The sequence below is a fragment of the Gopherus flavomarginatus genome, chromosome 1 (genome assembly GCF_025201925.1).
Source record: "Gopherus flavomarginatus isolate rGopFla2 chromosome 1, rGopFla2.mat.asm, whole genome shotgun sequence".
Lineage (NCBI taxonomy): Eukaryota > Metazoa > Chordata > Testudines > Testudinidae > Gopherus > Gopherus flavomarginatus.
In genome coordinates, this window is record NC_066617.1 from 38,924,834 (window position 1) to 38,937,560 (window position 12,727).

A 12,727-nucleotide genomic window follows, 5' to 3' on the forward strand; every position below is an offset into this window, starting at 1 on the left:
CTCTTGCGCCCCTCCCCCCCCAAGTCCATGCTGTGAGGCTTAGCATAGGATCTATTCGCTTAGGTCTCAGGACTAACTTTTGGGAACTAAAGTACTAATCCTGCAAATTGATCCACTCTTGCGGATATCTGTGCCTATGCAGAGCCCTGTCAACTTCAGTAAGACTCTGAGTGTGTAAATCTCTGCCTACATAGTTCTGATTTCAGGAATGGAGCCCCAGTCACTATCTTTTAATATAATCTTATGGTAACTTTCCAACTTTAGTATTTTCCTTTCCAGGTGGGGCTGGATTAAAATCTTTTGGTATAAAGTCTCTAGATAAATTAATTCCACTGCATTCCCAGTCTTTGTTTAGTGAACATGTAATTTTCTCAAAGGGCGGCTAACAGGTTTATCTGGCATAATTGTCTTTTTATCAACCTGTGTTGCTTATCGTTCACCATGTTGTTCTTAATGGTTGCATATTAATACTCTTGTTGTTTTAATATTGATCTGTTTCACTTCAGTACCATGTAAACATTAGAACAATAATTTCCTAGGTTGTCATCTCCTTTCATAAACTTATTCTTGTTCTATATTTTCTTCAAATAAGTTCATTAATTTAAAAAATAAACAGTTATATGTTAGTTCTTTTAAAACATATCTGTTAAGTTTGTCTGTTTCTTACTAATATCTAATTTGCCAGATACTCTTTCCTCGTTACCAAAATCTAGCACACTAGTCCTAATCCTAGTCCTACAAATCTGTAATCCTATTTAATTTCCTAAATTTTACTTAATGTTTGTACAACAGTTGGAAAATGTAAAGAACTATAGAAGCGTGTGCTAAGTCATATTTCAGACTTTAAAATAAATTATGGAATATTACATCAGTTGAGAATGTAAGCCACTCAGAGCCCTGAGTTTCTTGGTTAGAATTGGAGAACACCAGTGAGGTCTAGTATCTCCACTGGACACTGAGTTTTTCCATGTTTTCTAAATCTCTGGACAAACTAGTAAATTTGACAGCATTTCCAGTTTTCCTATTAATTTTCCATGGAAAACGGACATGTTTAATGTCTGCTCCCTTTTCTTTAACTGGCTTTATTCCCTGTCATATTTACAAATTGTTTAATTTTTCCCGAAGTATTGAACAATATTTTCTTATTTCTATCTGAATTTTACTGCTTGCTTGTAAAAACTAAGCAAATATCTAGAAGAGTTGATATACCCCTCCTCCCGGAAGATCTCTGTGTACTCCCAGGGTATGTATATCCCTGATTGAGAACCACTGCCTTAAAGCAACCATATATGATGCTACTTTTATATACTTACTAGTTTTATAACTCAAGCACCTTTAAAAACACACATTGTTATAAATCAGTGTTTCTCAAACTGGGGTCGCTGCTTGTATAGGGAAAGCCCCTGGCAAGCTGGGCCGGTTTGATAGCTGCCCTGTCCACAGGTCCTGCTGATCACTGCTCCCACTGGCTGTGGTTCGCTGCTCCAGGCCAATGGCAGCTGCTGGAAGCGGCGCGGGCTGAGGGACTTACTGACTGCATTAAATATGTATTGTGGGGTATCTGTTTTATGCATGTCCCTTACACAAACCAAAAACCTTTTCCTTAAATATCCTGTACTTCTAGAAGTAGCTCTTAAGATAGAGTAGAGTTTCTGTGCCCAGTGTGCAAGCGTGCATAAATCCTGTAGCGTGGTTATAAACAGGTTTAGACTTCATTGTATGCCACTGTACATTTTAAAAAAAGTTGAACTGATTGAAATCCTATGTAGAATTGAATAGGGGGAAGAATCATATATATAGGGATGATAAACCACTTAAATGCTCAATGGCAGAACTTCAGAAGTGATTGACTAATGGTTTTGGATGCTCCAATTTTTGGATGCTCATCCTGTCACCTTAAAGGGATCTGATTATTAGAAGATGAGTTAAATAATTCCTGAAAAAAGGCTGTTTAAAGTTTCTCAAATTGGGAACTAGTCTGTAGGCCCAAAATTCCTGTGTTTATGCACATGTGCATAGTTAAGGGATATGTATTAACTAATTCGCATACATTCACCATCTGTCAAATATTTTCTTTCCTCCTCTCTGTGCTCCTCCCATCCCCCATTTTCTTTGATTTCCTCTTTGAGGACTCCTTGCCCACTCCTCTGTGTGTATGTGTGTGTGAGAGGGAGAGATCATGTTACCAGCTTTCACAAGTTTTTAGCGAGTAAGGTGACTTTTGGCTCCAGCTGCAGAAGCTCTCGCTCAAAGTCCCAAATGAGATTACATTACACAAATCTGTATTAAATGCTGCCTGATATTTTGTGCAGGGCTTCTATCATCTCTCCAAAACCAGCAATGCCAGTTAATTTTCTTAATTCTCTTCTGCCCCACACATAGCCCACATCTGGCCCTTCTGCAGCATCAAGAGGGTTCCACCTTCCAAGTCTGGTGATCAGCGAGGGTCGTTTTCTTTTCCTTCTTGGAAACTTTTCACAGGAGAGGAGGGAGCAGAGCTGCTGTACTCTTTCTGCTGCCCCCTTCCTACATGTGAAAATGAGGTTGACTCTTCCTGTTTTTCCCAGGAGGGAGCTCTACCTCTTGCAGCAGCTAGGATAGACTGTTCTTCCCTAGAAGATAGGAAAATACTGAAGCTAACCAAACAAAAAGGTGTTTTCCTCCAGGTCTGAAAGTCCTACAAAGGCTGTGGCTTTTAGTGGCCTCCCAAGATTGCCTACAACAGAGGCCAAAAATAAAGTTTACTGGGAGAGTTGACAGCTCTGTCAGAGCTTCTTGGTATCACAAACCTTTTCCTGTGTCCCTACATGTGCCATGCAGATTTGTTACCCTGCCTTGTGTCCGGATAATCTTTTTATCCACCACATTGCAGAGTCTACAGAGAAGACACCTGTATATGTGAAACACAGGCAGGGAGAGTTAGCAAGGACATTTTTACAAACATATGTCCAAGCCTGCCTAAAATCCGTGCATTTTGTTGTGTGCCTTCCCCACACTGAGTGAATTTTAGCCCCTAAAAATGTTACTTGCACAGACAAGAGTGCATTTTGTAGTGTTAAGTGTCAGGTTTTGTCACTGATCCTTCTCTAGCATTTAATGCAGATCCATTTAATCAGTGACATTTACTAGGAGTCAGCCAGGAGCTCTGCTCTCCAGCCTTGCTGCCAACCTCTGTTCTTCCCTCCCTTTAACCATGTTTAGTAAACCCAGCACCTGAGTCCCAGACTGACACGCTTTCTCAGATGTCAGACCAGAAGTGCTCTGATGAACCACAGGCATTTAAGTCAGAGGGAACAGCTGCCTTCGTAGCAGAACTTCAAGCTGTGGCCCATTACAACTTCAGCTTCTGCTTCTGTGACCCTCTTCGCCCTTATTAGTAAGAAGGGGCAGGGCGATAGAATCGAAATCCAAGGTGTCAATATGGAAGCCTGCAGTTCTGCTAGAAAAGCAGCTGTCTCCTCTTGTGTCAGAGAAGGAAGTTGCTGACAGAGCCAAGCAGCTTCATTGGTTTCTGTGATGTTGTTCAATTATCTTGAATAAACAGTTACTGCATTTAATTAAAAAAAAAATCAAAAGCGACTTGCATCCAAGATGAGGGGAGTGATGGAGGGAATTTTTGAGTTTGTGAGGACTCTGGTTGTTTAGCTAGAGGAACCCAAAGGTTCCAGAAAGCTGGATGCATTTCACAGGATAAGTATTTCCTCATCAAAACTTAATAAATGTTTCTAAACATATTATATGGAACATTCATTTGTTCCCTGAAGAATTATAACAAATTTGGAGATTGAATTCAATCACTGAAATGTGAAACAAAGCAAAACTAAAATCCCTAAGTGCAAAACTCAAAGCTAAAATAACTAGCATTTCCACCTGTGTGCTCGAGAGTGAGTGAAAGCCCCCCCCTTTTTTTTTACAAATACTAAACTGTCAGGGTTTTTGTTTGTTTATTGGGCTTATTTAATATGTAATCCCCCTATGTTTCTAGAAGTCTGTCTCGGGGATCAGCAACCTTCGGCACGCGGCCCGCCAAGGTAAGCATCCTGGTGGTCTGGGCCAGTTTGTTTATCTGCTGCGTCCGCAGGTTCAGCTGATTGCGGCTCCCACTGGCTGCGGTTCGCTGCTCCAGGCCAGTGGGGGCTGCGGGAACTGGCATGGGCCATGGGATGTGCAGGCCACCGCTTCCCACCACCTCTGTTGTCCTGGAGTGACGAACTGCGGCAAGTGGGAGCTGCGATCGGCCGAACCTGCAGAAGTGGCCGGTAAACAAACCGGCCCAGCTCACCAGGGTGCTTACCCTGGCGAGTCGCATGCCAAATTTGGGTTGCCGCTCCCTGGTATATCTTAATTTTTCTTATATTATAATAATCTGAACTGTTTAACATGGTTTTCTTTTTATTTCTAGATGGTGTGAAAGGATCATAATTACCTAATCAACAGAATGGCTTCCTTGATGAAGAAAAGAGAACATTTAGTTCATAGGCTTATGTCTACAACATGAAGTATTTAACAGTAGCTGTCTTTGAGAAATTAATTTGTGACCTGAGATCTCCTGGTCCCGGAAAGAAATTGAGATTTTACAAATTAGAGCTATAATTTTTCAGTACATTTTTTTGTGACTAATGATATTTAAATTTGCACAACAAAAATATAGAATACAAAACCCAAGGGTTATACTGATACATTTTTTGTTTGTGCATTACACAGGATATATCATTTAAATTAAATTTTAAATCATCTTTACTTTTTATTTATTTCTTAATACATGAAGACTCAACAAGAATAATTTGTCACCCATGGAAAAAAATAAGGCATATTCCCAAAAAATGGACAGTAATTTTGTGTTAGATAAAATCAACAATTTAAAAGTAGAACAAGAAGAAGATGGCATAAATAATTGTACTTTGGAAAGAATGGATATACAAAATGAACATGAAGATTTGAAACATACAGACAGTAGTGATGAACAGGACGACAAAGAAAAACATTTCATCAATAACAATCCTGGCAAATATTTATCTACCGAAAATGAAGATGATTATGGATCTCTGTTTTCTCAGTATAGTAGTACTCTTTATGATGTAGCAATGGAAGCTGTGACACAAAGCCTCCTTTCTAGCAGAAACATAAGCTCCCGGAAAAAATCCCCTGCTTGGAATCATTTTTTTATATCCCCTCGAGACAGCACTAAAGCAATATGTATGTACTGTATGAAAGAATTTAGCAGGGGTAAAAATGAAAAGGACCTAAGTACAAGTTGTCTCATGAGGCATGTGAGGAGAGCTCATCCTACTGTACTTATTCAAGAAAATGGAAGTATGCCAGGTCTAGCTTCTCTTTCTTCACCTTCATTGTTACTGCCTGCTCAGTCTGCAGATGTTGGAGATTTAAGTGCTGTGTTATCGCCTATAAAACTGGTCAAGAAAATTGCTTCTAAGATACCATCTCCAGATCGCGTAATTGAGGAATCTGTTTCTATAGTCTCTTCTGAAGAAATATCAGACCTTTCAGTTTCTGAAAAGTGCATCAAAGAAGAAGTCATGGCTGGGTCATCTCCACCCCTACCCAACAATCAATATGATGAAAGTGTGGAGAATGTAGCAGAGAAAACTGTTCCAATTCCAAAGAGTACATCAGGTTCCAGAAGAAGATCTGCTGTCTGGAAACATTTTTATTTGTCTCCTTTAGATAATTCTAAAGCAGTTTGCATCCACTGCATGAATGAATTCAGTAGAGGAAAGAATGGAAAAGATCTAGGAACTAGTTGCTTAATAAGGCACATGTGGAGAGCCCATCGTTCTATTGTTTTGCAGGAGAATGGCGGTGGTACAAGCATACCACCCTTGTATTCTGCTCCTCCAACTTTATTGCCTTCTTTACTGCCCTCTGATGGTGATCTGAATTCTGTGTCGTCCTCTCCAGGAAAACTGATTAAAGAATCAATGTCAGCTTCTTCCTCTCCAGATAGAATGGCAGAGGAGATCCATTCTACTCTCCCTTCTGGAGATGCTCTGGTGGAAGACTCATCGATGTTGTCAGCTGATGATATAGGTGAAGCCTCCTTAGTGTCTTCTCCTGAGAAGCGGCGTGAGGGATTAAGTCCATTGATATTTGAACGTAGCTCTGTGTTTCAGCAGAATAAAAGGATTATGAAAAGGCTTAAATCAGAAGTTTGGCATCATTTTTCACTGTCTCCAGTGGACAGTCTAAAAGCTATATGTAGATACTGCAGTTGTATGATAAGTTGTGGGAAAAAAGGAGATGTAGGCACAAGCTGTTTGATGAGACATCTATATAGACGCCACCCTGAGGTGATTGGGAACCAAAAGAGTTTTATAGATGCAAGTTTGGCAAATTCTCCTTATGCTACTTTGGCTTCTGCAGAATGTTCATCCTCAAAATTGATTGACTTACCCACAAGGGTTACAAATGGTAATCCAATTATATTTCCTGCCAATAGCAAGAAGACCTCAAAACTGTGGAATCACTTTTCAATTTGTTCTGCAGATTCAACTAAAGTAATATGTATGCACTGTGGACGTACAATAAGCAGGGGGAAAAAGCCAATAAATTTAGGTACAAGTTGCCTTCTAAGACATTTGCAGCGGTTTCATAACAATGTGCTGAAAACTGATGCTTCAGGGACAGTGTTGTCTTCTTCTGTGGGTAATCGCAAGCCACTGAACACAGAATTATTAGGATCGTCGACCTTTGATGAAACCAATGACAAGTTTTGTGATTCTCACCCAGTTGCCAAAAAAATTACAAGTCTTGTAGCTGAAATGATTGCACTTGACCTTCAGCCATATTCTTTTGTAGACAACATTGGCTTTAACAGACTGCTCGAATACTTGCAACCTCAGTATTCTTTACCTTCACCATCGTATTTTTCTAGGACAGCAATTCCAGAAATGTATGATAATGTGAAACAAATAATTATTTCACATCTGAAAAAAGCTGAAAGCGGAGTAATACATTTTACATCGGGAATATGGATGAGCAATCAAACGCGAGAATACCTAACTCTTACTGCCCACTGGGTAACATTTGAGTCCTCATTTAGACCACAGTGTGAAGATTACCATTGTACAGCACTTTTAAATGTGTCACAGATTGATTGTGACTACAATGGCATCAGTATTCAGAAGCAGCTAGAATATTGGTGGGAAGCCTGGATAACTTCCATTGGCCTTCAGATTGGGATTACTGTTACTGATAATCAGAGTATAGGAAAAACTTTAAATGAAAGTGATCATTCGAGTGTGCAGTGTTTTGGTCACACTGTTAATCTCATAGTAAATGAGGCTATTAAAAGTCAGAGAATGGTTCAAAATTTGCTTAGCATTGCAAGAAAGATTTGTGAACGTGTTCATCGGTCAGCAAAAGCAAAGGAGAAATTAGCTGAGTTACAAAAAGAATATGAGTTGCCCCAGCATCAACTTATTCAAGATGTTCCATCCAAATGGAATACATCATTCCATATGCTTGAACGCTTAATTGAACAGAAAAGAGCAATTGATGAAATGTCAATAGAGTGCAGCTTTAGGGAGCTGATAAGTTGTGATCAGTGGGTAGTTATGCAATCTGTGTGTCATGCTCTGAAACCATTTGAAGTTGCAAGTAGAGAGATGAGTACACACATGTCCACTTTAAGCCAGGTGATTCCAATGATTCACATACTTAACAGAAAAATAGAGATGTTGTTTGAGGAAACAATGGGCATTGACACCATGTTAAAATCCTTGAAAGAAGCTATGGCGAGTAGATTGTCCAGCACACTTCATGATCCAAGGTACATTTTTGCTACACTTTTAGACCCCCGCTATAAAACATCCTTATTTACAGAGGAGGAGGCTGAACAGTATAAACTGGACTTAATCAGGGAGCTGGAAGTATTGAGTTCTACCTCAGATGATGATAAACCTGTTTCTAATGGGTGCGATATAGGTTCACCATCTACAAACTCCTGTGGGGAGGATAATCTTTGGTCACTTATGGCTGACATGAAAAAATCAAAAGATCTAAAAGAGAAGGCAAAGTTACCAGAGGAAATGGTGCTCTCATACTTGGAGGAAGAAGTGCTTGAGCATAACTGTGATCCACTAACTTACTGGGATTTTAAGAAGTCATCGTGGCCAGTATTGTCAAAATTGGCTGTCAGATTCTTGGGTTGTCCACCAAGTATTGTTCCTTCAGAGAGATTGTTCAATACATCCAATGAAAACAGCAGCTTTAGTCAGTCAAGGCTAATGATTGAACACTTTGAAAAACTTATCTTTTTGAAAGTGAATCTTCCCTTAATATACTTCCAGTATTGAAACTAACGAACAAATTGCCAGATTAAAACTATTGTTGCTCACTGGATATTAAATATTTGGGTTGTTAAATTGCTCCAGTAGGGGCCATGTATGACATCTAATCAGTGACTGTAATTCCAAATTTTAGTTTGTCAGCTTTCATTAAAATGTCTACATGTGCCTTATTCATAGTTCTTCAGGCCAGATATTGTATATATGTTTTTTAAAAGTTCACACTAGAAATAGCCTGTCTTGTCAAATTATACATAATTATGTAGGTTTTAATCCATAATTGTAAATGAACTTTAAAAAGCGCGGTCATTTGTTTTAATAGAATGGCAAAAAAGATGTAAACAGTTCTATTCTGTAGTTTTTTATTCAATTATGTAAAAACCATAAACCAGGTACTGTATTTTAGTTAAACATTGCTTTAATTGCAGCAAAATAGCTTTTGTAGCTGTCAAAAGAAAGCTGTACATAAAAGGTGGAGTTCAAGCCATCTTTTTACTTGCAAGCCCTAAAGTACTTAAAGGATATGAAGAATTATTATGGAAGATGTTTACTATGACAGGAAACTATTGACTTACTATTTGAAAATATAACTAAATTTAGAGGTATTATGGAACATCAGTTATACAGTAATGTGTAATAAAACTTCCCATGTGCTGTTCTGCTATTCAGATTTTACATTGTAATTGAATTACAGAAATATTCTGAGTATTTATATAAGCTCTTTTTGGAAGTTTTTATCAAAGTTTGTGAATGAATGCTTGTTGTTTAATGCAGTGTATGAAAAGGCAAGAAACTTACAGTGAAAGATCTGATGTTCTAAAGTCTGTTTGTTTGTTTTTTTTTTAATCTTTAGTGCATCAAAATTATAAGGGTTGCCTGGCATAAAAATTGTACCCTGGTTCCCAACACAGTTACAGCCGGGTATAACAAATTGTCTTAAAGTTCCTAGTACAAAAATAACCAACTCTGATTCTGAAGAATAGCCTTATGGATATGGTGCACTGCTTAGAATTTTATGTATTAGGGTTGATTCATAATTGTTGGTGTCCATCATGCAAATGAGTAGGCCCTATCAAATTCACGGTCTATTATAGGATTTTAAAAGTGATAAATTTCATGATTTCAGCTATTTAAATCTGAAATGTCAGTGTTGTAATTGTAGGGGTCCTGACCCAAAAAGGAATGGGGGCAGGGTTGCAAGGTTATTGTGGGGCTGCAGTACTGCTACCCTTCTGCAGGCTCTGCTTTCAGAGCTGGGCAGCTGTAGACTGTTGGCTGGGAGCCTATCTCTGAAGGCAGAGCTGCCACCAGCAGCAGTAAGGCTGGCATGATATGGTATGTATTAAATATATCTCTCTCATAGAGCTGGAAGGGACCCTGAAAGGTCATTGAGTCCAGCCCCCTGCCTTCACTAGCAGGACCAAGTACTGGTTTTGCTCCAGATCCCTAAATGGCCCCCTCAGGGACTGAACTCACAACCCTGGGTTTAGCACGCCAATGCTTAAACCACTGAGCTTTCCCTCCATTGCCAACCTTCTGCACTGCTGCCTGCAGAGCTGGGCCCTCAATCAGCAGCTGCCCAGCTCTGAAGGCAGTGCAGAAGTAAGGGTGGCAATACCGCAACCCACCTAAAGTAGCCTTGTGACCCCCTGCAACTCTTTTGGGTCAGGACTCCCAATTTGAGAGACACTGGTCTCCCCTGTATAGCATAAGGTAAAAGCACACAAAAGACTAGATTTCACAGTCCGTGATGCATTTTTAATAGCTGTGTATTTGGCAGGGCCAAATGAGTTGTTGTAGAACCCTCTAAACTTCAAAATAGAGTAAAAATAGCCAGCATTTAAATTTTAAACAATGTTTTCCAGGTTTTTCTTTCAACTACTAGAGTCATTTTCCCATTTCAGTTTGATTAAATACTTTTGGGAAGCAAGTCGTTCATTTGCCTATGACCTTTTAGAAAAATTGTAGTTTTGTTAAAATACTGTACCTATGCTAATCTAATTTTACATTTACTATGTTTTAGTGTATTTATAAATGGTGAACTCAGTTTCTGAAATTAAACATTTTTATTTGCAATTTCTAGTGCTATTGAACACTGCCTTTTTCGTTTCAGAAAACCTGTAGAAAAACTGTTTTAATATGAGAATGAAACTGACTAAAATACATACAGAATATGTTTTAGCATAGAACACTATATGGAAGGGAGGTGAATTGGTATATTTAGCTCTCTGGATTTCAAAAGCTATATTTTGTAGCCCTTACGTTGAGTAGCATCTTACTGCAAGTACTTGCAGTGATTTCAGTATCCCTGCTTAACCTGAGTAAAGGTTGCAAGGATGTTCTCCCAGGTGCTTAATAGTTACTACATGACACTTCCATTAACAGCCTATTTTCAAAATGTTTTGGGAACAGTTAAAAACTAAATTCTGTTCTCAACTATATGCACAATAACGCCACTGAAATATATGGTAATTATACTTGGCCACCTGAGAACTGAATTTGTTTTAACCTAGTGCTTTCCCATCTGAGTCTGGTTCTTGTGCTTGTGCCTTCTGCATTTAAGTCCAGGTGGCTTTCTCCTCTACATTGCCTGGGCATCAGCACAGTGGGTCAATGAGAACATGTGAAAGACTGGGTCTCTGCTCAGTTCTAGTCTAGACTTCACTCAGGCTTGGAACAAGTCCTGCTGAGCTGTTACACCCCTGGGCTGAAGCATGCTCAGTCACTCTATGAGAATGATGCATGCACAGTCTGGTCAGCACTAGAAGCTGTGACAGGCTTGATTGTGCTCAGAGGGGACAGAATCTTCAAAGACTTTTAATTGCTAAACACTTACAAATCTGAGCATATCTGACCAGTAACTTTTCAAAGACATAATGACCAAATTTAGGTGGGTTTTCAAAGGGATGGCAAAAATCCCTGCTCTGAAATCCATCTCCTGCCAAATTTCAAGTCCCTACTGTGATGCATGGGGGAGGTAAATTTCTCAAAGAAAAGACTGCCAGAATTTTTTAGTATAGGTAAAATGTATTTTTCCTTAGTCTCTTTCTTGGAAATGACTGAAAAAACTTTCCAAAATCAAGTTCAGCCTGAGGCAGAAACCCAGCATGAAAATTTCAGCCCAACTGGTTAAAGTTTGGCAAAATAATCAACAGAAACTGGTCATAATGGAAGATGTCAAGCAGTGCTACTAGCTCCACCTATAATAAAATATTTGAAATTAAAATTTAGGGTACTCAGGTTTGAACACTTCTTTGTAACTTTATATTAACAAATGTAATACAATTCAACTTTTACACACTGACACATTAAAAGGAACAGCACCCACCACTGTAAGGGGCGAGGGGGGGGGAGGGAAGCTCGGGGCAAAAATACTATATTCCTTAGAAGTTACACTAAATTGTTTTTCTAAGATTAGGATTCTCATTAATGATGTTTTATTCCTGCCCCCTGCTTCAACCAGTCATAGTGCTAAACTAAATTTAAGACAGAGCTGTGACCAGTTGTGTAACCCACTAACAGTGAAAGCTGTGGTCAAACAGTCTTGCGTATATTGATATCATGCTTGCCTTGTGGTTTTGTTTTCTTATTGCAGTTTGAAGAATTAAACTCATTTGTGTAGAGGGAATCTAAGCATTCAGAACTACACGTGTAAGCATGTGGGGATGGTCGTCTCCTACTGTTTATAAGCGTGTGCTGTGAAGAGCACTCCTAAATTTGGGGGGGAAGTAGGGCAAAGGTAGCTAACAGTGAGGATTCTCTTGCATAGGCCTCCTGGCTCTGCAGCAGAGGCATCCTCTGCTGATGCCAATCTGCTAGTTTTAAAAAGGGAAATTTAATCACAAAAAAAGACACAATGAAGATAAGGTTGCAGCATATACGGGTAAGCTGGTTGTATATTTTTCCAAACGATCATCTCTGGCAAGACTTCACTGCACGGGGTTTGTTTTCTCATTGTGAACAGAGAATAATATTTTGAAAGAAGACATGGTCTGGGGTTCTTTAGAAGTTAAAATGTTCTGGAAGCATTATGTATTAATTAACAATGATACCTACAAGCTCAGATTTTAAAAGACAACTTTCATTGTAAAAAAAAAATTTGCAAAAAACCCACAAGGTTTGTGCCTGTAAAATGTATGGCTGATTCATACATCAAGAAAGCAACATACAATGGTGCTATTTCTCCTCTGAGAATATTTCTAAACTTAAGGATAGCTGCAGCTTAGGTCAGGGGCCTTCTTAAAGTTATCAAAACCAGCCAACCATAAAAACAAACAAACCAAACCTCATACTTAGCCATTCACAAAAGTTGGAAAATTAGTTCATAAATTCAGTCAGCAATGGCTGAGTGCACCACCTATTTACTGACTTCTCACTTAAAGCTATCCAAAGGACCAAAGACTTAAGCCTAATTATTTAAA

General features: G+C 38.9%; 1 protein-coding gene across 6 annotated transcripts in view; it reads left to right on the plus strand.

Annotated features, from left to right (window-relative positions):
• ZBED4 (zinc finger BED-type containing 4) overlaps window positions 1-12,727 on the plus strand; it is a 41,960-nt gene that overhangs the window by 19,687 nt on the left and 9,546 nt on the right. For 4 of the 6 annotated variants that reach the window (XM_050936094.1, XM_050936093.1, XM_050936095.1 and 1 more), the window contains one exon: window positions 4,403-10,386. The exons of the other annotated variants lie outside the window; for them this stretch is intronic. In XM_050936094.1, coding sequence (XP_050792051.1) covers window positions 4,794-8,315 — 3,522 coding nt within the window. In that variant the 5' untranslated portion in view covers window positions 4,403-4,793 and the 3' untranslated portion in view covers window positions 8,316-10,386. Of the gene's footprint in view, window positions 1-4,402; window positions 10,387-12,727 lie in introns of those variants that run through there. 6 annotated transcript variants of the gene reach the window in all.